This window comes from Gobius niger (assembly GCF_951799975.1).
Source record: "Gobius niger genome assembly, chromosome: 9".
Taxonomy (NCBI): Eukaryota; Metazoa; Chordata; class Actinopteri; order Gobiiformes; family Gobiidae; genus Gobius; species Gobius niger.
The window spans coordinates 18,334,732-18,358,768 of NC_136860.1; the positions used below are offsets into that span (position 1 = coordinate 18,334,732).

The following is a 24,037-nucleotide window of genomic DNA, read 5'->3' on the forward strand; positions in this document are numbered from 1 at the left end:
TGACAGTGGGCTTTGAAAGCCATGCTGAATGAGACATAGTAGCATTCCAGCAATTGTTATTCAGGCGAACTCCTCCAAAGCCTCCAACATGTGAAGACGGCGGCGCGTGTTATCCCAATAGGGTAAACACTTCGTATTCCTATATGCGCTGGTATGTGGGGCTCAGGGTGTGATTGACAAAAGAAACACCTGCGTTCGACACCGATGAAAAAACATGCCTTGCTCGTCAAAAGACAAACAGACAATGTTGCTACGTCTTCGGAATGAATGTAATGCAAGGATGGGGTTCACTTTAAACAAACTGCCAAGACTCTAAGATGTTGAATTAGAAACTGCTGCGTGTAAAGGCCAAATATAGTTGCTTCAAAATGCCTCGGATAGTCTCTTGACATTTTTCTGGGGAAGGTTTAGTGATGGGCATATTCCAATGGCTCCTTGAAGGCCAACTTATTCAAGCTTAGCGCACATGTCCTTTCTTCCTCTCTCTCTTTCCCGAGAGAAGTGTGTGTAATGAAGTGAACTCGTTGCTTCAAACCGACATTTAACTGCCTTAAGTCAATCCTAGCATTTGATTTGAAGCTTGGATCACACCCATGGGGGCGACCCTTGCCTGGTAAAACCCGCCACGCTCTGAATTCGGAAAGCTTCTTGGCTGTTACAAAAATCCAACCGTGTACATGCACAAAATCTATTTTTTTCCTCCCCACCAAAGAGAACGCCCTTGGGATTTTTTCAAGCCGTGAAAGGCAAGTATCCAAACTTTTTTTTTTCCGGATTCCTGACAGTGGTGGACAAAAACGACAAAGCTTTTTTAGAAATCCCAGTTCTTCCGGCGTCCTCCTCTGAATGGGGTTTGTAGCCAGTTCGGTGTTATGGAATGATAATGACTCACCAACACGACAAAATGCCACCTCACTGGGCCTGTAGAGGGAGGGCAGGCGGGTTAATTACCATGACAAAAAGGACATTGAGAGCGGGGTTTTGGGGCTGGACGCGGCGTGGACGAGATGACCACAAGGACTTTCTCAGCCCAAATGGAAACAAGGGGCTTTGATCTCCTTAAAAATGGCAACAGATGGACGGGGTCAGTGCATCCTTTGTCTGAATTATTAGGCCGCGCTTCCTCGCATTTTCCTCAGCCGTGGGGAGCCCTCTGGTCGGACTGGTCCCCCCTTTGTGCGCTTGTTTGACTGTGCACTGTTCATGAGGTGAAGGGGGCTAATCAGCTGCTGTCGAGCTATTCACAGGAAACCACTGTACAGCATGAGCCCATTTGGAGCAATTGTTAAGAGTGGCCACAATAGCCCTGTGTTTTGACACCCGCACTCAAGCCCTAAGAGTGTATTAAAGCCATTAGAGTGCCCTGTTAAGTGTGGTGATGTTTGCCACCAAATATTGACTCCTGGCTGCAAAAAGCACAGGCAGTGCGCCCATGGCTGCGTACATAAGCCATGTGGCTGAACCCAGAGCAGGGCTACAATTAAACTGATTAAATGTGAAGACCTCTTAAAACAAGCACCACTGAAGTTACAGCTGTACCGCACCAGAACCAGCGTGTCATTATTTCTGAAGGTTTACATCTAATCCATTCGTTTTCAGCCAGGCAGGGGGATAAAGAAGTGTGAAGTGACACGGTTGTTAGGGGAACACAGAACAAGAAGTCTATTAAGAGTTGAGGACATTCAAATAGTGGTGTCTCAGCTGCTTGATTATGAAAACAGTATGCTGCGCTTAAAGTTGCGGCCAGTAAAAAGCCTCTTCAACATTAACCGACTGGGGATTGAGTTGTGCCAAGAGCAGTTGCTGGCCTTCACAGTGGAAAGCAGAGGAACACGTTTCACAGCTTGATGAACACAACATCTTCTCTCATGCATTTTGACATCATCACACAATGGCCGAACTCTTTGATAGAGAGCCAGGCCTACATAAACCTCTCCTTCACCCGCTGCTTTTAGTAACATGGACCGGAGTTCACCGACGAAAGAACAACTTGTGCCCTCATTAGAATTAATTCCGAGTTGCTCCACAGGGACATGATGTAAATATTTGCTAATTAGGGCAGAGAGGGAAATGTCCTTTGCATTGCAGATGTAGTCAAAAGCACTGAGCACAATAGCCCTGCTGTATCCCAGGAAATGCAAATCAAGACAGAGGAAAGTATTTGAAATTCAAACGAGCAGGAGTTCAGGAAGCCTAACCAGTCAATCACACCTCACATGGACATATACTATTATGTGTCTTCAATATATCGGTGGATGAGGTCAAATCTACATATATTTTCAATCGTGCGACTCATTACGGAGAAACAAGTGAGGTCGTCTGAAGTTTTTTAAAACACCCAGGAGGGCCACAAGCACATCAGCAGGTGGGGGATTTGGAGACAAGCTGAATATGCAGGATTACTCAAACATGTGGGAATTAAGCAAAATATATGTGATGAGGGAACAACAGCATGGGATCTATATAGAGGATTCACCAATTTCAAGAACAGAGGAAGAGGGGCCTGTACATGATATTTGACCTTGACCTTTAACCTTTCAGCTCAAATCTTCATCATTCATGAAACATCTGTAGCACATTAGACGACTTTCCATCAAGCCAGTGAGATCCAACTCCACACAACGGGACACTCCGGGATCTACGGGATCAATCCCGTGTTGGATGCTCGATACATGACTGATGATGATGATGATCGCTTATGAGAAGAAATGGTTCTCAGGCATAAGAAAAAGCAGAGAGAAAGGATGATTTTGTCAGGTAAACAATCTCAGCTGCTTCAAGTCATTATTAGACGCTGCCAATGCGCCGACAAGACAAGAAATCTGTTTAGCCGAATGTGTTGTTACGAGCCTCCCAAACTCCCAGCATGCATTCCTGTTTAAGTACACCAATATTTATGCACACACGACTATGTGTACTTTGCGGTCACCTGGACAACTTCCTGCACATTAAAGCGTGTAGGGAAACAGAGAGAGAACAAAGGGGACAGTTATGAATACATCCTTTTAAAGAGTCTTCAGAAAGATCCATGTCCATAGCTTAATAGAAGGGGCACTAGACTTGTTTTATTATAGAGTACATTTTCGGGAAATGCATCTGTGAAAACATGACACTTTTGGGAAAATAACTCAGCTCTATGCACTCGCTTTGCCTTCTCCTACAACTGTAAAATTCGGGATGTATTATGGGAGCCACAAACAAGTTAAGTCTGCAGATGACATGTTTATTCTCAACTACCATCTTCTTTACTGTTCAACAGATGCCAGCATTTCCACAATGTAAAAGAATGCAGAGGAAAACTGTATATTATCTACCGGCGCATACCTTGCTTAACTTATCATATTTTGTCAATATTTGAAGAAATGCCGGAGGGAAACTGAATATTTACATATTTTTGCTGGACTGCTGTAACCAACAGACTCTGTGCTGAACATCCTAGGCTTCAACCAGCTGAAATAAATGTACTGACAAATACAGTATAATATACATGTAAATGAAGTCAAGCAAGCGGAGTATTCAAAGCTAGAGCTATTTCTTTGCCCCGATAATTAGATTAAGGAAGAATCCAGGAGTCATGTTTCTCCATATAGCACCAAGCCCATCTTTCTCTTTATTCCAGCCCATGCTCCTCTGACTGGAGTCTACTTCTGCACATCTCCAAGAGGCCTGTCAGCGGCTGCAGGACAGTCTGATAGAATATGTCAGCACCATCTTTTCAGAGGCGCTGTCAACACTGGCTTTTGTATCAACCTTCTCCGGGGACAGAGTATGAAACCCAAACAAGCCCTGCGGGAGGTATGCCGCAACGTCTCCGACTCAAATCCCAAATTATGGCATTAAAAAAAAGAAAAAAAAGAAATTCATAAACAGCTAGGTATTAACTTCTTTCAATCACAGATGGTTGCGCTGCCTGGCGAAGGATTAGCTACATTAGAGAGAATGCAGGAGCTGCAGGGGTTTCGAGGTGATTCCCGGAGGCGTGTAAACGTTGGGCTTGTCAGGACCTGTGCGTGTTATGGCGCCGTATTCACCGATAATGAAGCGAATCTGTGGCATTTGTCTCATTCATGTAAGGAGGAGTGAACGCACCTTGGAGCACTGCTTGTGATTCTGGCACCACACCAAAGATCCATTATTCTGAAAGAGAAAAGAACATGCAAATTAGCCACATGATCTCATTTTTGTGGGCACAATGTTTTCAGAAAGCAATTCCTAAAAACAAAGGGTACTAAACAAAAACAAATTCCCAACAGATCCGCAATATTCTTATGTTCTATGGCAGCCAAGGCAAAGATAGAAGAAAAAAAAAAGTGTGAAAAGGCATTTTGATTGTGGAAAAATAAATAACAATAGGCCTGAAGTTAGAGACGTTGGATTGAAAGTGCTGGACAATGAATCGAAATTCAAAAACGATCATCTCAACTTTCCCAATAGTCATCATTTATTGAGTGAAAACCTGGTTTGGAGTTTGAGTGAGAACAATGGAAGATGTTTTTCTTTCTTCTTTCAAGCGAGATCAATTCATATGAGACAGAAAAGGTGTTTTTGTCATTCTTTTTCACCATTTCGTCCAGCCTTAGTGGATGATGAACAAAACTATCTGAACTACAATGACTACTTTTTGAAAGCCTTTGCAACAACATACCGCGGAATTGGTAGAGAAAAATAAATCAAAGTGTCTGAATGAGCAAATGTGCATAACCCGAGCAGGAAAAGCGGGGTCAGAAGGTAAGGACCGGGGCACCGCTCTGGCCATTTTCAGCGGAGCGCGGTGACCTGAGCTTTTCTCCGGGCCTGTTTGATCTCTCAACAGACGTCCCGAGGTCATCGCAACAGGAACTGAAAGTCAGCCCTCCTGCGCACACTGCAGATTCTCCCAATTTCCTTTAATTACTTGGAAGTACCACCTTTCGCGCTAGGACAAACATTTGGCTTTAATGGACCGGCCTTTTCTTCATAAGAATCCAATGTGTAAATAGAAAGGTTGCCGAGTGCAAGACCACTTTGGGTTCAATAGCTTGTGCAAAAGTCCATTTCCTGAATTTCATTAGGACGTCGCATTATTCTGTCATTCCCTGCTAACATAATTGTTCTCGGATAGCAAGTGCAAGGCTAGCACTCTGGAATAATAGACCAGTTGATCATCGTAAAAGACACTAAATGCTTGAACGTGTAGACAGGCCAGACTGCTTTGTGGCACTCTGGGGGTTGTGTCTTGAGAATAAGCTGTAAATCTAAATGTAAGGATAAAAACGCACTTTCAAAAGGAGACCATGCATTGCTTACACTTCTTGGATTCTTACTTTTCATTGACCAGGATCTTGATAATGAATGCAAAACTCCGCATATACAACGTTGTAGCGGGCCAATATTTGGCATGCAGAAAGTCTGTGCAAGTTCAATGTCAAGTTCAAAGGCTTTTCCCCAACAATGTAATCCAGAGGAAATTTCCCATGAGACTCTATGAGAGAACTTATCATTAAAGGGTTTAATTTGACATCCAGTACCAGTAAGTGCAGTGCTTTTAGTGTCAAGGATAATGACCAAAATGGGCTTCAAAGGGACCCGTGATTGTTCTGAGAATCCCCACTACAAAAATGGTGATAAGGATGAGAAATGTATCGAAGGGGCAGCACCAGCACCGCTCCAAAAGGAAGTCTCCACTCAGCTGCGATTTATGTCCTGTCCACACGAACAGTGGATGACGTGAACCCTCTGCTGCTGCTCTGAGTTCTTGGTGCTCTGTGCAGCATTTGATGATAGGATCACACCCACAAATGCAAATATTTAAAGAGTAATTAAATAGTTGCATCATGCCACATTGATAGTAGTATAAAGGTAATTACTGTTTATGGCTTGTAAATGTTTAATAAGAGGAAACACCCTGTCAATGCAAACCTAGGTCAAGACATCAGTCATAAAGCTATGGACTCGAACAAGGCTCCTTGAGGGTAGCTTTTTAACTATTATAGCTTTTTAACTATTATATTGTAAAGCTTTTAATTGGTTGGGTACCTATATACACTATATAAGTAAAAGTGCATTACACTTTTCTAACTCTATAAACTACTGTATTTCAGTAATTCAAATTAATTTCAAAACTTAAACAAATACTTTATGGTAGAATAACTGATTTAAAATGCCATCAACTAAAAATGCCATTTGACTAAAAATCGAATTGCGTATTATTTTATTGTATTTTTTTTGCGATCGTGTTTCGATTTGCGATTTTGGTATTTGATAGAGTTGATTGATTTTTTAAATTCTTTATTAAACAGACAAATTGCCCCACATTAACAATACACACATATTTGGTTTTATGTGGACAGCGCCCTCTTTTAGAGGAGTTTCCACGACATTCAGAGTACCTCTGGGGGACAGCCACGTGACTAAAATAAGTCCGGGATGAATCACTATCTATCTAAACACTTTAGAATCTGCTTTATGGAAAGTCAGACAAACCTTTATCTGTTGCAGCTGAACCTGATATCGCAAAGCTCGGCAATTCTGATTGGTGAAGGTGTGTGCTGTGCTGCGAAGCAAATGTTGGGATTCACTGACCAGGTTGGTGTTCAAAATCCGGTGCCATGATTCTACGCTCGACAAACCAGAAACAAAATTTCTATTTTGACTTGTTACGGCTAACATCAACAAATCTACCAAAGCATCCACTTCATCATCATTTAAAAATTAATTTCTGTCTTTGAAAAACTTTTTGCATAAAGGCATTTAGGCTGCCAGCTGAACCTTGATTAAACCATGAGTGATTTCCCACCTGTCATGCTGTGTTTTATTTCATAATTAAAATCCACGTGGAGTCCGGTAACTTATAAAAAAATATCAATCTCCCTCAAGCCCCTGCAGGCACCAGCCCATAAATAAAGGCCCAATATTTGCAGTGACAGCCATTGCCTGCAGATAATTTATACAGATTGTCACAACACTCGAGCGTGTTCGGAATCATCAGTCGTGTTTTCTGACACCTTTCCTCACCCATCAATCAAGCGGCGACAGGAGCGGATCGGGCTAGGGGGGAGCCAATTTTGCGGTGTGACAGCATCCATGTAGTGCAGAAGCTCAGCAGGATGTTGCCCCAGCTGTCCAGGCCTGACCTCTCCATGTCAGGGACCAACGGGGAATAATTATAGGTCAGGACTTCATCCCAGTGACTCACCGTGACATTCCTCAGCAGCCCCAACATAAAGCAGGGCTCAAGTCAAGGACTCCGGGGGTGAATGTGATCCAGATAGCCCTGCTGTCCGTGGGGAGCAGCGCAGATCAAACAGTGGAAGGTAAACGCACCCACTCGGAGTCATGTAAACAGAGCTTCAGCACTGATACATTGTTGCTGTTGTCAGACGAGAAGAAAGAGCAGGTGACCAGGGCAGTGCTGTTGTCCCGTCTTTTATCTGTAAACTGCCTTTTTCCTTGCAGGATATTTCTGCCAATTTTACAAGGCTTACTGTTAAAGGTGCCGTAGGGTGTAACGCAGCTGTGACCTTAGATGATAAAGGAGGATAAAGAGGCATGACAGAGGCAGCTATAAAAGATGAAAAAAAGCCATAAAATAGATGTATTGCTCAGTGCTAACATACAGCATGTGGGGCATTGTAACACTTAGACACTGTATAATCGTAATAGATGGTTAATATGAGAATGATAAAGCTCCAGAAAGTGCGTAAATAACAAATAACCTCACTACACAATGAATTCTCTAATAATTATAAGAGAACACCATTCGACTCTTAGAAACATAGCGCAGCCAATTCACTGTATTATGCAAGTCTACAGGGACACACTCCCATCTCATGAGACTACACCAAAGCAACGCAAACACATGAGACACATATTGATGACTTCCAGCCTAAAGCTTAGAGCACTGAATTGGGTAACACTTGACAAACTTTACCGGAGAAACAAACTCTCAAAGACAACGTTTTAGGACTATATAATCCATATCGGTATATCCTCTGTATTGTGGGTTCAATTCCACGCTCCGGCAATATGCAGAATGCCACTCCCTGCTTTTAACCCTCCTTTGCTCTGAGCTGTGCTGAAAAAGATTGCTGTTTGTCTGAAACAGATATAAATTTAAATAGAACTGCACTGTATAAGAAATTATTTTGATATTTGATAACATGAGTTTTGCCATAACAATATTGTTGCGATATCAGTCAAAATGAGGAACAAAACGAGGCAAAAATATAAGGTAAGTAATTTCGGAAAACCATGTCTAAAATGCTACTTTTGGACATAACCATAATGCTTTTTTGTTTTAGGTTGTGTTTGAAAAAAATAAGCTTGAATCTCGTCAGATGGAAGGTTTTGCGATACATTGTGGCCACGTGTGATATTGTGTCACTTAATATTGTGGCAACAGTACTTTGGCAATAACATGTGCACCCAATTTTAAACAATGTTCAAGTCACATGCACACATATGTTTTGGTTCTGTCCCTTAGATAGTGGGAAAAAGCAGTCCATCAGAGAATGAAAATGTTACGTCACTTCCGCTTAAAAACCGCAAAGGATTATAGGTAGAAGTGGCTAGCGCGCGGACTCAGAAGGCTATCGTCAAGTAAACACGGCGTAAAAGCAGGTATAGAAGGAATGGCTAGAAGTTGTTGCGTTATTAACTGCCATAGCCGGTCGCACGACAGCCATGGGAGACCAATAAACGGACAGATCGGGTTTTATCGAATCCCCTCATGGAAGAAAAATTGCTCAAGCCACGTTTCTGAAGTCACAAAGAGGCGACGGATAGCATGGATTGCAGCCATACGGAGACCAAATATTACTTTCAAAAACACTCCCGCTCACATGTTGGTGTGCTCCAAGCATTTCCACAAAGGTAGGTTAATATTTATTGTAGTTATTGCATGATTAGTTTAATAATTTGTGTATTTGTTAACTGAACGTTTTGTTGGCTTAAATCCTTGTTGTTTGTAGGCAAACCTGCCTACAAAATGCTACAATGCGATCCAGACTGGGCACCCTCTCTGAACCTTGGCCATACTGAAGTTAAAGCAGCTACCACAGCGAGATTCGACAGGTTAAGTGGGAGAGCAAGAGCAAAAAAACTGCCATCATCAGTTCTTCATAACGCTGGACCACTAACAGAGGTGGATAATGCAGGTAAATGTTTTGCTCTGTATTGTTATTCTACTTGAAGCTATTCTACTTTGCCTTTTGTATTTACTTGAGTTGACAAACCTTTTTTCCTCAATAGCCTCTGTAGCTAGCCTTCATGCTTATGTTTTTAAATAATGTATTTCAAAATCAGAACCTAGCACTTTCAAACTGCACTGGTCAAAGTGGCTTGCCATGTTAACATGTTTCCTATCCAAAGTACAAATATACCAGTGTTTTATTACTTGTACAGTGTTAATATCAAGTCCTGTTAATTAAATCATATTTAACCCATTTAGGCTGCCTGTAGACGGTCCTTGTCGTCTGTTTATGCATAACTAATAATGTCTTCAATTTTGTTTTGTGTTTTTTAGCAACAAACATTGCTGAAACTGCAGTGGAAATGGAACCAGAGCAGATCAGTCAAAACAACGATGAGGAGCAGCAAGAATGTAGGATGTGTTCGCTCAGGCTAAAGGAAATCGCGCACCTGCAGGAAGAAAACCGAAAATTGAAGGAGGAACTGTCCAAAAAGAAACTGGACGATGAATTTTTTAAAGACAATGACTCAAAAGTGAAGTTCTACACAGGGCTCCCATCTTTTGCTCTGCTAATGGGTGTGCTGATGCAAATTCGTCCCAGCTTACCAAACACAGACCGAAAGATTTCTCATTTTCAGATGCTCTTGTTGACTCTCATGCGCTTACGGCTGAATCTGCCTCTAGAGCACATTGCACACCTCTTTGATATAAGCCGAACAACTACATCCACTGTGTTTAACAATACTATACATGTACTTTATGCTCACCTCAGCCCTTTGGTGCACTGGCCAATGAGACATTGCATACAGGCCAGCATGCCACACCAGTATGTTGAGATGTTTGGTGACCGTGTCACAGTTATCATTGACTGTTTTGAACTTTTTATAGAGCGAGCACAAAATCTACGTGCCAAGGCAGAGACATATTCCAACTACAAAAGTAGGTACACCATGAAATATCTCATAGGCATCACACCACAAGGGACCATCTCTTTTATTTCGAATGGATGGGGAGGGCGTTCTAGTGACAAACGTATTGCTGAAAAATCTGGCTTTCTCCAAAAGCTTTCACCTGGAGACATAGTGCTCGCTGACAGGGGATTTGATATTAAGGAGAGTGTTGCCCTAATGGGTGCCACTTTAAAAATCCCAGCATTTACCCGGGGCCGCAGTCAATTGGAAGCAAAAGATGTGGAGGCGACACGAAAACTAGCCCATGTAAGGATCCATGTCGAGCGGGTAATTGGCTGTATACGCTCTAAGTACACCATACTAAATGACACTATACGTGTATGTTTAGTGGTGCCCTGTGAGGGTGAAGGCATGACTCTGTTAGATAAAATAGTGACTGTTGCGTGTGCACTCACTAATATGTGCCCGAGTGTTGTATTGAAGCAATGAATATCTGCTGTCCAGTATGAAATTCTGTTAATCATTGATCATTTGCTCCATAAAGCCGGAAATAAAGCAGAATGAAATTAACACTGGCTCTTTTTTATATAAGATGTAACGACTAGATGGTATCATGAATGAAGTGGCAACATTTGGAAATAGAGACAACAAATTCAGAATCAAATTATGATAAAGTATGCCAAATAAAATGAATCAAAGCGTGTTGTAATACAATGAACTGAACAAACAACTTAATACATGTATTAAGAGCTGAAGAACTTTTAATGACAACCTTTTCCTCGTAAAATGAAGATCTAAAGCGCCTTATGCCACAGTTTATACAAACACTGCATGTGTCACATGACGCTGTGATATGCTCCTGTGCATTTGCAGAAAGACTTTCTTCCATGTGTTTACAACAGGGGTCACCAACCTTATTTCAGCTGATGGCTACTTTAAGAGCATTAAGTTGTTCGAGGGCTACCAGTTAAAAACAAATCCTAAAGACTTAAACGTACACTGTTCACTTATAGGATATTGACCCCATATTATATTCAAATAGCTTTATTTTAAACTCATACTGAGTCACAAGAACCGAAATAACTGTAATTTTAAGAATTAGATTCAAGAAAATGAAGTGTTTTACACTTTAGAAAAAGTCCCAAGGGCTACTGGACATGCCCCAAAGGGCCCCTGGGTGCCCGCGGGCACCACGTTGGTGACCCCTGGTTTACAACAATCATTCTACATTTTTTTGTTTTTTTTCTAGTTTTTTTTTAATCAATCAATGTGATGTTCTAAAATTATCCAAAGTAATCAGAATACAGTACACAATAGATTTTAAGGCAAATATTCAGTATTCAGCAACTACATACAATTTCTAAGTGTTCTCCCCAACACTGATTTCAAAAACATATAACACCAAATTAATTTCAATTATGCTCAACATAGGTAACATGCTAAAGCAATAAAGTGCTCAATAAAGGAACAAGAAGCATATTTGCAACCTTAACTAAATTGCTTCAAGTAAAAGCAAAAAAGATTTCTGAACCTAACTTCAGCAATGAAAAAGGCAAAGGAACATCAGAGCAAAATTGGGTTCTCTCTAAAACAACAAAAAACAGTAATATAAAACTGGACCTGCAATGATCAAAACCATGTAAAGGATTGTTACTAGAACTAAATTTACTCAACTTGCTTTTTTCTTTCTTTTGATTGAGGCTGCAAGCTCTGCAGAAGGCTCTACTTGTGAAATACTGGGCACTGGATGAGTGTAATGATGGGCTAAAAGCTCAGGCAGAACAACGTTGTAAAAAAAATCCTGAGCCACTGGTAAAAGTTTACCCCAGAGGTTCACATCTGGCATGACTCGTGTGATTACACAGGTTTTGGTTGTCCACAAAACAAAATCACAGAATTGTGAGTTAGTAACAAAGATTTGTGTTTGGACTTGCTTATAGTACATGTGTGTCTGCTTTAATTCCACAATTCCATCTGTTAAATGCAAACAAAACTTGTTGTCTTCACAGGCCTGCAGAAGGTCGTGATCGCGGTGCTTATATGGACACTTGATCTCCACACAGCCTTTTCCACAGCACTCACAGTTAACAAGAGCATCAGGGGTCGCACCCAATTCAGGGAATGATGGGTTGATGATGAAGCCACAGTTCTTCACTTTGAGTTCTCTGTGCTGCAGCTTACTCTGTGAGATGTAGCATTCTCTTGCGGTGTCTTCATTTACTTTTCCCCATTTTATTGGCTCTGGTTCAGTGTCTGACAGTTGACGTGGCTGCTTTTGTGGATAACACACCTTCTTCACTGTCGATAATGCAGGCTTGGCAATAGAGGTGGACACGACGGCGTGCATGTTTGATGCGGTGATCCTTCCTGCTCGTGCTGTGTGCCAGAATTCAGATTTGTGCTGCTCCCTGGTTTTCTCTTCAAGTGCTTCTGCCTCTGCATCTGACACAGCAACATGATGTTTTAGATGCTCACTGTGCTGAAGAAGAGCAGACAGTTCACTGCCCCTCATCTGTGGGTCATAGAGACGGAGGAGTGATTTCGGGAGGATACGAGGCTGGACGGGGTCTGCATACTGGTGGCAGAACTCCTCCATAACAGAGCAGAGTCCTGACCTGTGTGCATGCATAATATCTGTGAGAGGTTTTAATTCTGCCAGTGTGCTCTTATTTATTGGTCCGCCACCAATGCGAGTCCGGATGCTGGGTGGTGAGCTCTCAGTTTGTCCTTCACTGATGGACTGGTCCAGTGCCCGTTTCCTTGCTGCACTGGTTGTGTAGTCGATGGTGTGGCCTGGGACTCCTTGTACTTTGTTCACATTTGAGGGCATTATCCAGTAAGCCTGAACATCTGTGGGTGTGACATTCCCTCGTAGACGCACTGCAGTGTCAATTTTGTACAAGAGAGCTGCCACATGTACACACTTCTCAGCCACACCAGCCATGCATGTGCAATGGGCACTCTCCACCTCCCCAGTAGATTTCAGGATCACCCAGGGCAGAAGAGGCTTTTGGCTGAGGCGCATGGAGTGATTCACCTGAAACAGTCAATGTAGAAAAACATATTTCAGAAAATAGAGTAGTAATAGAGCCATAATTTATCACAGGTTAATTATCCATCAGGTACTACAGTAGCAAAACACCTAACAACACTGAATGGGCCTATGACAGGTAAAATCTGCACTAGAAGGTATGCACTTGTGTGCTTTTCATTTCAAATTGAGCTATCAAATTGAGTAACAATTTAAAGAATATCATTGCAGCTCTTCTACACATTTTACTCTGTTATTTTAGAAGTTATGCATGGGAGATCATTACATAGCTGCAAAAAATGTAGGGGCTGTGTCTACAATGTTATTCTCATGTTAGTCTTTGATTTTATTTTAGATTTTAATAGGAAAAGAATGTGCATTTCCTGTAGAGAGGGTATGCAGAGTTTATCAAATAATAAGATAAATTGGAACCTTAAATTGAGGGATTCCTCATAGAACTACAGAATAACGTTGTAGACATATCCATACATAGCAACTAAATTTTCTTTTACCATGCTATTGCTTTGATATTGCCATGTAATTCCGTGATGTTGATTAAGACATTACAAAACATAACCTATATAAATGTTATTGATTTTTTTTTATGGAGGTCTATGATGTACATGAGGATAATTAGCGACTGACTGGTGAACTTACCTTCGAACGCACGATGGTTTTATGGTCCACTCGAAACATCTGGAGGTCCTGTACCCATCCATCGGTGAACTGGACCTGGGCCTGTTGCAGGGCTTTGAAGTTGCTAAATATTTCGTGGGTGTACGCACTAACACTCAAAATCATATAATTATATATGTGTGCGTGTTGAAAGTTCGGTAGTATGCTAACGTCTTTAGTCCATTCTTTATGTTCATACGGATCTAGCCCTTTCACTGCTTTCACCTTTTCTTCGTACCGTTTTTTCGCATTTTCGTCAAGTTTGTCTTTGTATGGGCCTGCGGTGTTGTCCTTCGTCTTGTACATTATTATTTTTTGTCATTTAAAAGTCTATTTGGAGTTTGCCGCTGAATGAATGGCTATCGGTGCGCGAAAAGCAAGCGCTAGACGTATTGTTTTGAATTCGCCGCCACTCGTACCCACAATGCAATGCGCGTCAATCACGTGGTCTGTCAATCTCTAATAGAGACAAATGAGGTGTTAATTCTTTACTGATATTAAAAGATAAATATAATATATCACCTGTCCACCTACAATGATCTGCATTAAAATTCACGCGCTTGAGTGTCTTCAAGTGCCCGGTAGCTCTTGTGAGTAATTACCATGAAACCATGTATGTTTCTGGCCAAGACGACTGGACATCAAAGGGCAGACTGGTGTCTCTGTCCCTCCACTGACAGCCCGGGGGTCCTTGTGCAGGCCACACCAAAATAACTGATCTTTAAGGGCACTTGTGCAGTGCTAAAATAACAGGTCTCAAGATTTCTGCCCCTGACTTAAGTGGGCGTGAGGTTTGTGGTCATTCAAGTCATCAATAATACATGCTGTAGGAATTATTTGACAGTTCCCTGAAAGTGAGCTGACGTTTTCAAAGCACATCCAACGGCAACATAAAAGGCTATTTCAGAAATCCTAAAAAAAATGGTGTAAAATGTTTCCTCCAGTTTGGCCCCGAAGGCGATTTGTCAAATGAGGTGATCTCCAGGGGTGTAACGGGATTGGGTAGGAGGGGGGGGGGACTGAGATTTACAGACATGACTGTCATGGTTTAAAAGCATTTACCGAGTGGGGAGGCCAGCCCATATAGACCTTCTATTCATCCGCTGTCTTCACTAATGAAAAACCCCACACACGAGACGACCACTGGCTTCAGCTCTGATTCCACTGCAGGTCGGTTCATATCAAAGGCCGAAACAAGGGGGACATGGAAAACTTTCTTTCCAATGTTTTTTCTTCCCCCGCCATTAACATTAATCGCGAGCATGTTAGAACTGAATGAGCGCATGTAAAATGTAAAGCTTTTATTGCCTTGGATGTAATAACAAGAGCACATGGACACACCTTGTTTTTGGCAACAAGGCTCAGACACATAAATAATCCAGTACAAGGCTGATGCTTTTAGAGTACATTATTGCCCAGAGCTCCCAGTTCACTCTTAATATTCCAATGTGTCCGGGGCTAATATTTAGGGTCTGGGTGTTTCCCCCCCTCTTGTCTATTGTATGTACGAGTGACAAGTTCCATGAAAGTGGAGTCAAATGTCAATAAATCTGCATTTGGAAACACGATTACCTCAATAAATCTATGCTCGCAATAAATCCGACGTGCAAAGGACAACCCATGGGTTTTCCCAACTCTCCAACTGCACGGTTCATTGTGTCTAATTTATATGGAACAATTAAAATAAAGCTTCTCATTTGTCCTGGAAATTCTGCCGCAAAAAAAAAAAAAGCAGCAGGGTGCGTGGGTGTTCCAAAACATATGCAAGTAAAGAAATGAAAAAAAAAAAAAAATCGGGATTCAGTTGACAGATGTGTTAAAATAAACAGCTGTAAAATGTGTCGGTGGACAAATTATTATATACTAAAATCAGGAGCAGTCCATATTGATTACAGGCTATTTAGTGGACAATATAAAATGCGCTAAAACAGCAGCCGTGAGTCCCAGGCGGGGCATTCTCTTACACTGAAATGGCAAGCACAGTAAAGGCTTGATTTCCCCATCTCATATTAAATGACCCTTGAAGGATGTCCGAGTTGAATTAAGAGGTCTGCCATCTCCATCACTGCTGAGCTGTTCGTGGCTGTGTAGCGTAATAAGATCTGCCAAAGGAAGTCCATCCACCTGTAGGTAGTGCTGACGGGGCACGCTCATCTGTTGTGGCAACACTACATTAGAGCTTATCACATTCGCCACAATTGGGCGCCGGCAGTTAGCAGGAAGGTGACCCCTGTATGGAGCAAAATGGGTAGCTTGGCGTGTATCCAGGCCCAGGCCTTTGGAGGTGTGATGCTGGCATTTATTGGCGGGGGCCAGTGGGGCTAGGGTAGTGGCAGAGTGAGGGGAAAGAGAGGTGGTGGTATGGAGTGTGGGGGGCGTGGTGGGGGTCAGCCATATGTTTTTGCAGCTGACCAGACCCCCCATTCTCACATGAAAGGCCTGTTAAGAACGCCAAGCCCAAGACAGTCCTTGCACATTATCAACATTTGCTATTCTTAGAGCTGTCATGCAAACCTTATGCTTATCGCCGACCGCATAAAAACACTTTTCTTTTTTGACGAATACCTCCCACCGCTTCTTATTGAGTACGTCTGGCCCTGACACGGCGCCTCTGCACTCAATTATGGAGACTATTACTTGTTCATTAGAGGTAAGACTTTCTCACTGACTTGATTTAATGCCTCAACTTTCAACTTCGGGCCACCACCAACACATGCTGTACTATCTGTGCCTCAAGCGTGCCAAGACACACTGTTCCAATCTGTGTGGATGCTCTGCTGGGCTGCTCCTCTGTTCTCTCAGAGTTCCTGTAAACTGCATTCATCAGTCACCCCATGTGTCACTTATCCCTTTGAATTAAGCTTCAATTGGCTCCAGTGGGCTGGCCTCCCCCACCAACCTGCTTTAAGAAAACATTACAACAGATCAATAAGTGCACCCCAAGTTAAGTTAATTGGTGACAAACAAGCCGGTGGTGCATCCATTTGCTAAAGCAGGTCTAATTGGAATTTTACCCCAAGCTGGACAGTGTTTTTCAGACACCAGAGCAGATAGGTTGCTAATGAAAAGGGATGGGGATCAGAGACCAGTCATAATCCTGGGGGGTTGGGGGGTGGGAGAATAGAATGTGTCCAGCCAGGAGTAAAAAAAACAACTTCAGGCAAGAATAACAATAATTTATGGTCTCAATGGCAGAAAAACGGGAGACAGTTATCACTTAAAGATCCAGACATCAATAAACTGTAAAATGCCTAATATACGCTGACCTGTGACATTTATACGCGTATTTTCCATTAATTATAAAGTAATGAATGGGCACTGGCACCACACTGGGCTATGACACCCACCGGGGTTTGAGTCCAGAATGGTGCAGCGTGTTTATAGAATTAACAGTGTTGTTCATGGAGAACTACTCGTGGTGAATGTGACAACTTTACAAGCAACTCAAGCCGTCATGTTGGCAACTGGTGCCACTTGCGGTTCACAAATAGGCTACAACCTTGCCCAAAGTGAGGAAGTGTTAGAGCGGCATTTGTGGGAACCTGCGCTGCAACGGGATCCACATCAACAGCTTTTTCGAGAAGCGAGTGTAAATAGATGATATGAAATAACACGTGAATTTTGCCGTGTTAAACTGTGCCAGAGGGGCGGCAGCGGGTCTCCGCGCGCTCGTGTCTCATACCTGAGAGTGCTTGAAGAAGGCAGAGATGCGAGTGATGTGCAGACTCAGGCACCTCGAAGCGCATCTTGCTCGGTAAATGCTGGCAGTAAAGAAAGAGTCCTCCTGCTTCTTTGCGCACACACGTCCCGGTGCCATTAACACAGTAATCCACAAACACAGCGTCAAACACGCGCTCAGCCTCCTCCAAAACATGGTCCCGCTTGTTGTGTTTTTAATCCCTCCGCGGTTCGGACAATACTGCGTGAGGGCTCCGCTGGAGAAACTAAAGAAACTTCAATTATACACAGGGGAGGAGCCACGGCCCCCTGCGCGCTCTGATTGGACCGCGGCGCAATGAATGACAGCCACGCGGAGGGTGAAGCAGGTAGACTGCAGCATTGTCCTGTGTTCTGAGGAGCGTGGGCAGGTTGCACTGTGCCATTGAAAGACCTATAACTAATATCAACTAAAGACTTGGACAGTTTGTTTGTTCATTTTTTGTTATTTTAAGATACTTCAAGCTACTGCTCCCAAACATGTTATGGTAGCATATTGACAATAACAATAATATATATATATATATATATATTGTGATGATAAAGTTGTTGTGTTGTTCTTTTGCAATATATTAAGTATGTCTTATTAACAAAGATGCATGTTGTCATTTCAGTAGACATGGCCACGCATGAAAACAAGTCATGCCAGGCTCGAGCTCACTGCCATTCATACGGCAGTGGTACATACACACTGGAGAAAAATGGTGGTCAAGTGTTTTGCCCAAGGACACAACAACAATATGCTCTGGCTGGAGAGAGGATTAAAAAAAACGAAACGCCACTGAACCACTGCTGCCTCTGACTAAGCGTCTTTCTTATAGCGCAGAGCAAAACAAACAAACGAACAAAAGCATCCAGGAAGACGCTAACAACCTATAGTTACATCTGACAGGATACACGTATTTCTTTCCATCGTTTTAATCGGTTATCGACATAACATTATGTGAAAGGTGTGATGTCATGTGAAAAATCTATTTTGGAAAATGCTTTAAGCGCATCCAACTGTTTCTAAATTTATTTGCAACTGACTACTGAGCAATAGGCCTGGAGACTTCAGAAAACAATTTGCTCTATGGACATTCCTACATGTAAAAACGAGTGTGTGAATGGAGGTGTGTAATCACAGCATGTAATGGAATAAACCACCCTATAATCTAGTCTCACTGGCACAATTAGCAGCAAATGTCAGTTATTTCCTACCGTTATCAGCTTCGCTTTAGCGGCGTAAGCTGTAAAACATATTTAGACCCTTGTGTACAGCATTTCCCAGGCAACCGCTGTCAACAATATACAATAAATAGTAACAGCCTATAGTGTCAAGAGAACATTGGGTGGGTTACGTGGTGCAGTGCAGGCTCAGGCATAACCAATATCTCTAAATACACATTTGATTGCATTCCGATCCATTTAGGCAAACAAGACGTCATTCGCACTTAGAGATTTCGAAAGGACTTCAAAAGCAAATAACACTCCCAAAAAATATCATAAGTCATAAACATGGGTGCGTATTTCAGCCTTGGGAAAGAGAAAATTTATCTGTGTACTCAGAAAGATTTTATGTGCATGTCTGCAAATGGGATTGAAATGCAAACTAGTAAAGGTGGGACTAAAAATTAAGAGCAGTACTGTTTTAGCGTAATAACAGTACCCAAGTAGAAATAAGTGCTATCGAACTCTGGTTCAGTGGATGAAAAATGAGTGTTAGTTGAAAAAACGAAGTAACCCGAGAGAGTGCATATGAAATCCAGGCCGGAGTCTGGATGTGTAATGCAGGATAAGTTTATCAGCATGCAAGCTCATTTTGTGCTAGTCTGACCAAGTCTGGCGATGCGTCCACATGAAGAAGTAACTTAGGGTGTGCAGCATAATGATAAGCAAGCCAGATACATAAAACGCCTAAGAGCTAATGTGATAGCTAATACAGAGATACGCTCCTCCATTTTATTATAGCAAGTACCCACAAATAGAACATAAATTACTATACTACTTCTACATCTAGAATTACTTGGTTGAGATAATTTTCACAACATTTAAAGCTGAAACAGCTAAGATGCATGAGTTTGAGCAACACACAAGGGCCAATTTCTGCCTGTTAGTTCCTGGGCCGCCTGATTAAAAAATGATACATTATGGATTTCTCCCAACATCATAATTGCTTTATCATATCATTCATCCTTAAGATCCCATTTGTGAACACACTCTCTCCTACACATTCATACAGAGATCTACTACGACCGTTAAAGGCTACTCCTACTAATACTTATATTATTAGTAATTACACTGGTCCACTGGGACTCCCTTATGAAAAGGAAATAAGTATTAAATCTTCAATTATCTCAACAAGATTAAAATTTCCGGCTGAAAAATAGACAAAGATTCATATGATCTGAGAACATATGGTCTCCACCTGTTTTTTTTGTACCACCACTCCCTCCGTTTACTGATGATGACACCACTCATCAGAAATTTAGGGTTAGACAGGTTTTTGCATCAAGCCATCACATATGGTCCGGGTGTAGCCTGCCAACAGCCCAGGGAAGCCCTCTCCTCCAGCGCTCACACCTCCCCGTTTAACAGTAGCTTGGAAAAACAATTCAACATGGAAAACTATTAAAACCATCCTGAACGGCATTCCGCACGCTGGACTCCCGGCTTCTGGCATGGTTCACATAGCCTCCGGATTGGAGAAAATATGTCATGTTTGGGAAAGGCTCGAAATCCTCTACGTTTATTGGACTTAAGGAGTGAGTGTTTTAATTAGAAAGTTCCCTAAAGGGTTTACAAGACACTCCGGCTTCTGTCAGTTCACCGAGTACTTCCCTTAACACGATTACGGCAGCAGCACAATAAGGTTTTATAGGTGCTGCTCTTAACTGGAGTGGGAGGGAAACACACTTGCAGACCATCATTAGAGACTGGTTGGGGTCGCCATCTTGCTCCGGGCAAGTTTTCGCGCTGTGCCAAGGAGAGTGGTGCAGGCTGGGGAAAATGTGTGCCCATATTAGTACATCCTGTATGTTTAGCAACTACAAGCATCATGTCACATATAGAATCAACGTGTAGTTTTTTTATATCCAAGTCAAACTCTTTGCAATACTATGCGTCTGAAGTAAAACTCAAAATTGCTCTCTACAAGGATATTTCACAGAAGTAGAAGTGGATGTTGACTTGTAAGCTCACTGTGTCCTTGGGCAAGACACTTCACCATCCGTGTGCTATGAATGAGTGTGATTCGGATTGTGTGCCAAACAAAACACTCAAATGTTTTCGATACCAGACAACCCATTTATAAAAAACAAAACAAAAAACAAGTGGGTGAAGAACAAAGCCATTTGACCACTATCATAATGATATCTCTATTCATTTCCCTGGTGGTCTTTGGACGACGATGGAACTTGCCCTAGCTGAGAAATCCCTGGCTACTCTTAAACCATTTAAACGCGGATGTCTGTACCTTAAAACGGTATAATGGTTTAATTTGTTAGCTTATTACATCCATGTGTGGTGGGGGTTTTATGGCGAGTGGTGGAGGAAACTTACTGTCTGTGTGCGGTCCTGTCTGCTGCTGCTGCTGCTGCTGCTGCTGCTCCCGCCGCCTCTGGGACACGGATACACAGGACGCCATGCTTTCTCTCATTGACTGGGAAAAAAGCTTCAGTCTGTGGAGCCGTCAAGGGAGGCTATGTTTATCTGACCTATAGATGGGTTCTGATTTCATGTGTGACCGTGTTAACCTATGGAGAGACAATGAAAGAAGAGAAATGACGTAAATAGAAAAGTACAATCTGGACTGATGCACCAAAGGTTAAAAAGTGTGGGGTCAACTTTAGATTGTAGATGGTGGATTTAATATATAAAAAAAGCCAGTAACACAACAAGTGATCAACAAAATGTACGACCAGTCAAAATATCTTTACTTTAGAATCACTAAAAGACTGTCGAGGGCAAACGTCTGAGCCAATATAACCAAGGGGACTAACAGAAAACTAGTTGTTGTGTCATTTTTGCTACGGATCTCAATCAAAAGTTGAGAATCACCGAATAAGGTCATGCATTAGGTTTAATTTAATACACTCAAGCCTTACGCGGCTATGTTGTAAATCTAGTTTTGTGTGTTTAATATTTCCATTATGCTTCTTTAGGCTGTTCTATTGCAGTGAGGCAATGTCTACTGTCCCCAAGCCCCTGTCACATGATCTGACAAAGGCCCTGGTGAGAGATAACTCAGTGGTATTAGTTTGCAGCCTGCATATTGTGCACAAAGAAAGGTGCATGGCGATCAAACGCACTGGCATCTTTGATCCTTAAAGCTGCAGGTGGTCTTCCCAAGTTCACACCTTTGATGAAAGGCCTTCGGATCACAGCGGACAAGTGGCTTTTGTTGAACACTAGCACTAAACAAACAGAAAAGACAGATTAGTTCAGTGGGTGGGACTAAAGCAACATTAATGACTTCAGTGTTTGGGTTTTGAAGTTCAAACAGCCACACGAATAACTAATAAATTCTTTTCACTCATTTGACGGTGCTAAACTCTTTTTTTTTTTTTGTTGTTGAGAAAAACGTACAGCGACAAATTTAAACCAATTCAACATTTTTGACTACAATTGTTTGTGTGATCTTAACACATAACAGCCCCACAACTCCACCTAAATCCCATTGTCATTCTGGTTAACTCCAAGCATGATTTTGACAAAACAAAACATAATATTTTACACCTACAGGTTATAACTCTGCATTGATTCACTTTTTCTTTTACACTATATTCACATCAAGCAGGCCATCATTGCATCAACTGCGACTAAATTCACATTACTTGTCATCAGAAACATTTTTAAAAAGTATAGTCTTGCCAAATGTATACAGTTGGTGTAGTATGCTCCAAACAAAAGGGTCTTGTATGAAGTTGGGGAAAACTACACAGACAGTTGCTTGCTACATTACATTTCTCTCATCACCCTCCTGAACAATGTGGCGTTCTGAAATTCCGTGCAGTGGAGTATACAGGCCAATACAAGCTGCCTTTCACATCCAAACCACCCACTCTGAGTTGACTTATGATTGGAGTTTGGACAGTGCTGCTTGACCGACAACTGGATATCCCCATGTAGTTGTTATAGAGCCAAAGCAGCTACAACGTACCTTTTAACACGGTAGACCTCGGTTTGTTTTGATATCACGAACAATAAACAGACTGAGGATTGTGGAGCAGCGACTGTGAGGTGTGTATGGAGACTAAACGTGGTGAAGAGTTTTCCTTTGGTGACCACTAGATGGCAATATGACCACAGATATGATGCACAGCCAGGGGTAAGCTTTGACACATCTCTCTCTTCACTTTGCAGGCCATCATCCTGCACCAACACCCCAACAATGGCCATTTATAATCGTCTGAAGCAGATGCTTATCAGATGTGAGGGGAGAAAAATTATGTGGAATTTATTTTCTTGACCAAATTTCTTTCACGCGAAGGTTATAGCGCATGCGCATGACTAGGCACGCACATTTGACGTGTTTGGTTTGGTAGCCTTTAAAATTTTACCATGGCATCGTCGCACAGCATAACCTTTCAATTAATTGGGCACATTATGTTAAGCTTTTCTTGGGTTAGACTTGGTTTACACACAGTTTTTATTCCTTTAACAGACATTGGTCACAAAGCGCTTTGCAGTTCACAGTCACTCCATACTCGTTGATGGTAAGCTAGTAGCCACAGCTGCCCTGGAGTAGACTTACTGAAGCGAGGCAGCCAATGTGCGCCATCGGCCCCCCAACCCTGGTATAGATTGGATTTTTGCTCTACCTCTGGTGGGCTACTTGGAAAACAAAATGTTTTATGAGGTGGACACGTTATCTTATTAAACTGTATCATACATTAATTATAAGAATGACTTTGGATCTGTGGATGAATGCTCTTACCAACTGAGTCACTGTCTCCCCAAACTGAGTGATGCAGTCTTCTGTAATGAGGACCTGTGGCCTATAACCTATAGTTGGCTAGGCCTATAGCATGGAGTAGTATAGTGTAGTATTAGTGTATTATTGGATATATCTTTACTACCTCTTTATAAATGATATGATATGAATGTGTTTCATCAGTCAGTGTGATAACACAGTTTGTTCTCTCTTATCTGTTATGCAACGTGTTCCTTCACAGCCACATGTAAATGCCTCTGCCCTCTGACGTACTTTGCCCATCTTTCATAATAATAATAATGAGGGGAGTGAGCATTAGGCTGGACGCTGTTAAACGTGTAGTCCAGGTGTGTGATTATGCAGGGGACATGTCACCCTCAGTAACGCTGTATTAGGTGTCTGTCTGAGTGAAAGCCCATTACACAGCATCATGTTGCTATGACAAAGCAGCAGACTGAGCACTGATCCAGTGCAGAGCAGACTGCCCATCCCCCACCGCAGCCAACCACCCGCTACAGTTAGATCTTTAAAGACATGATACAAGAGCTGTTGTATGCACGATACAATAACTGTGTAAAGACACCAACCAACTGTACATCTAGAGGCCTATTGCTATCACT

At 42.1% G+C, this 24,037-nt stretch overlaps 1 protein-coding gene across 1 annotated transcript in view; it reads right to left on the reverse strand.

The window, feature by feature from the left end:
* Positions 1-17,726, reverse strand: part of anos1 (anosmin 1) — a 49,429-nt gene extending 31,703 nt beyond the window's left edge. The window contains exons 1-2 of the mRNA XM_079563567.1: positions 17,469-17,726; positions 4,090-4,137 (exon numbers count right to left, since the gene is read on the reverse strand). Of these exons, the coding sequence (XP_079419693.1) occupies positions 4,090-4,137; positions 17,469-17,660 (240 nt within the window). The 5' untranslated portion in view covers positions 17,661-17,726. The remainder of the gene's footprint in view (positions 1-4,089; positions 4,138-17,468) is intronic.
* Positions 17,727-24,037: the final 6,311 nt, after the last annotated feature.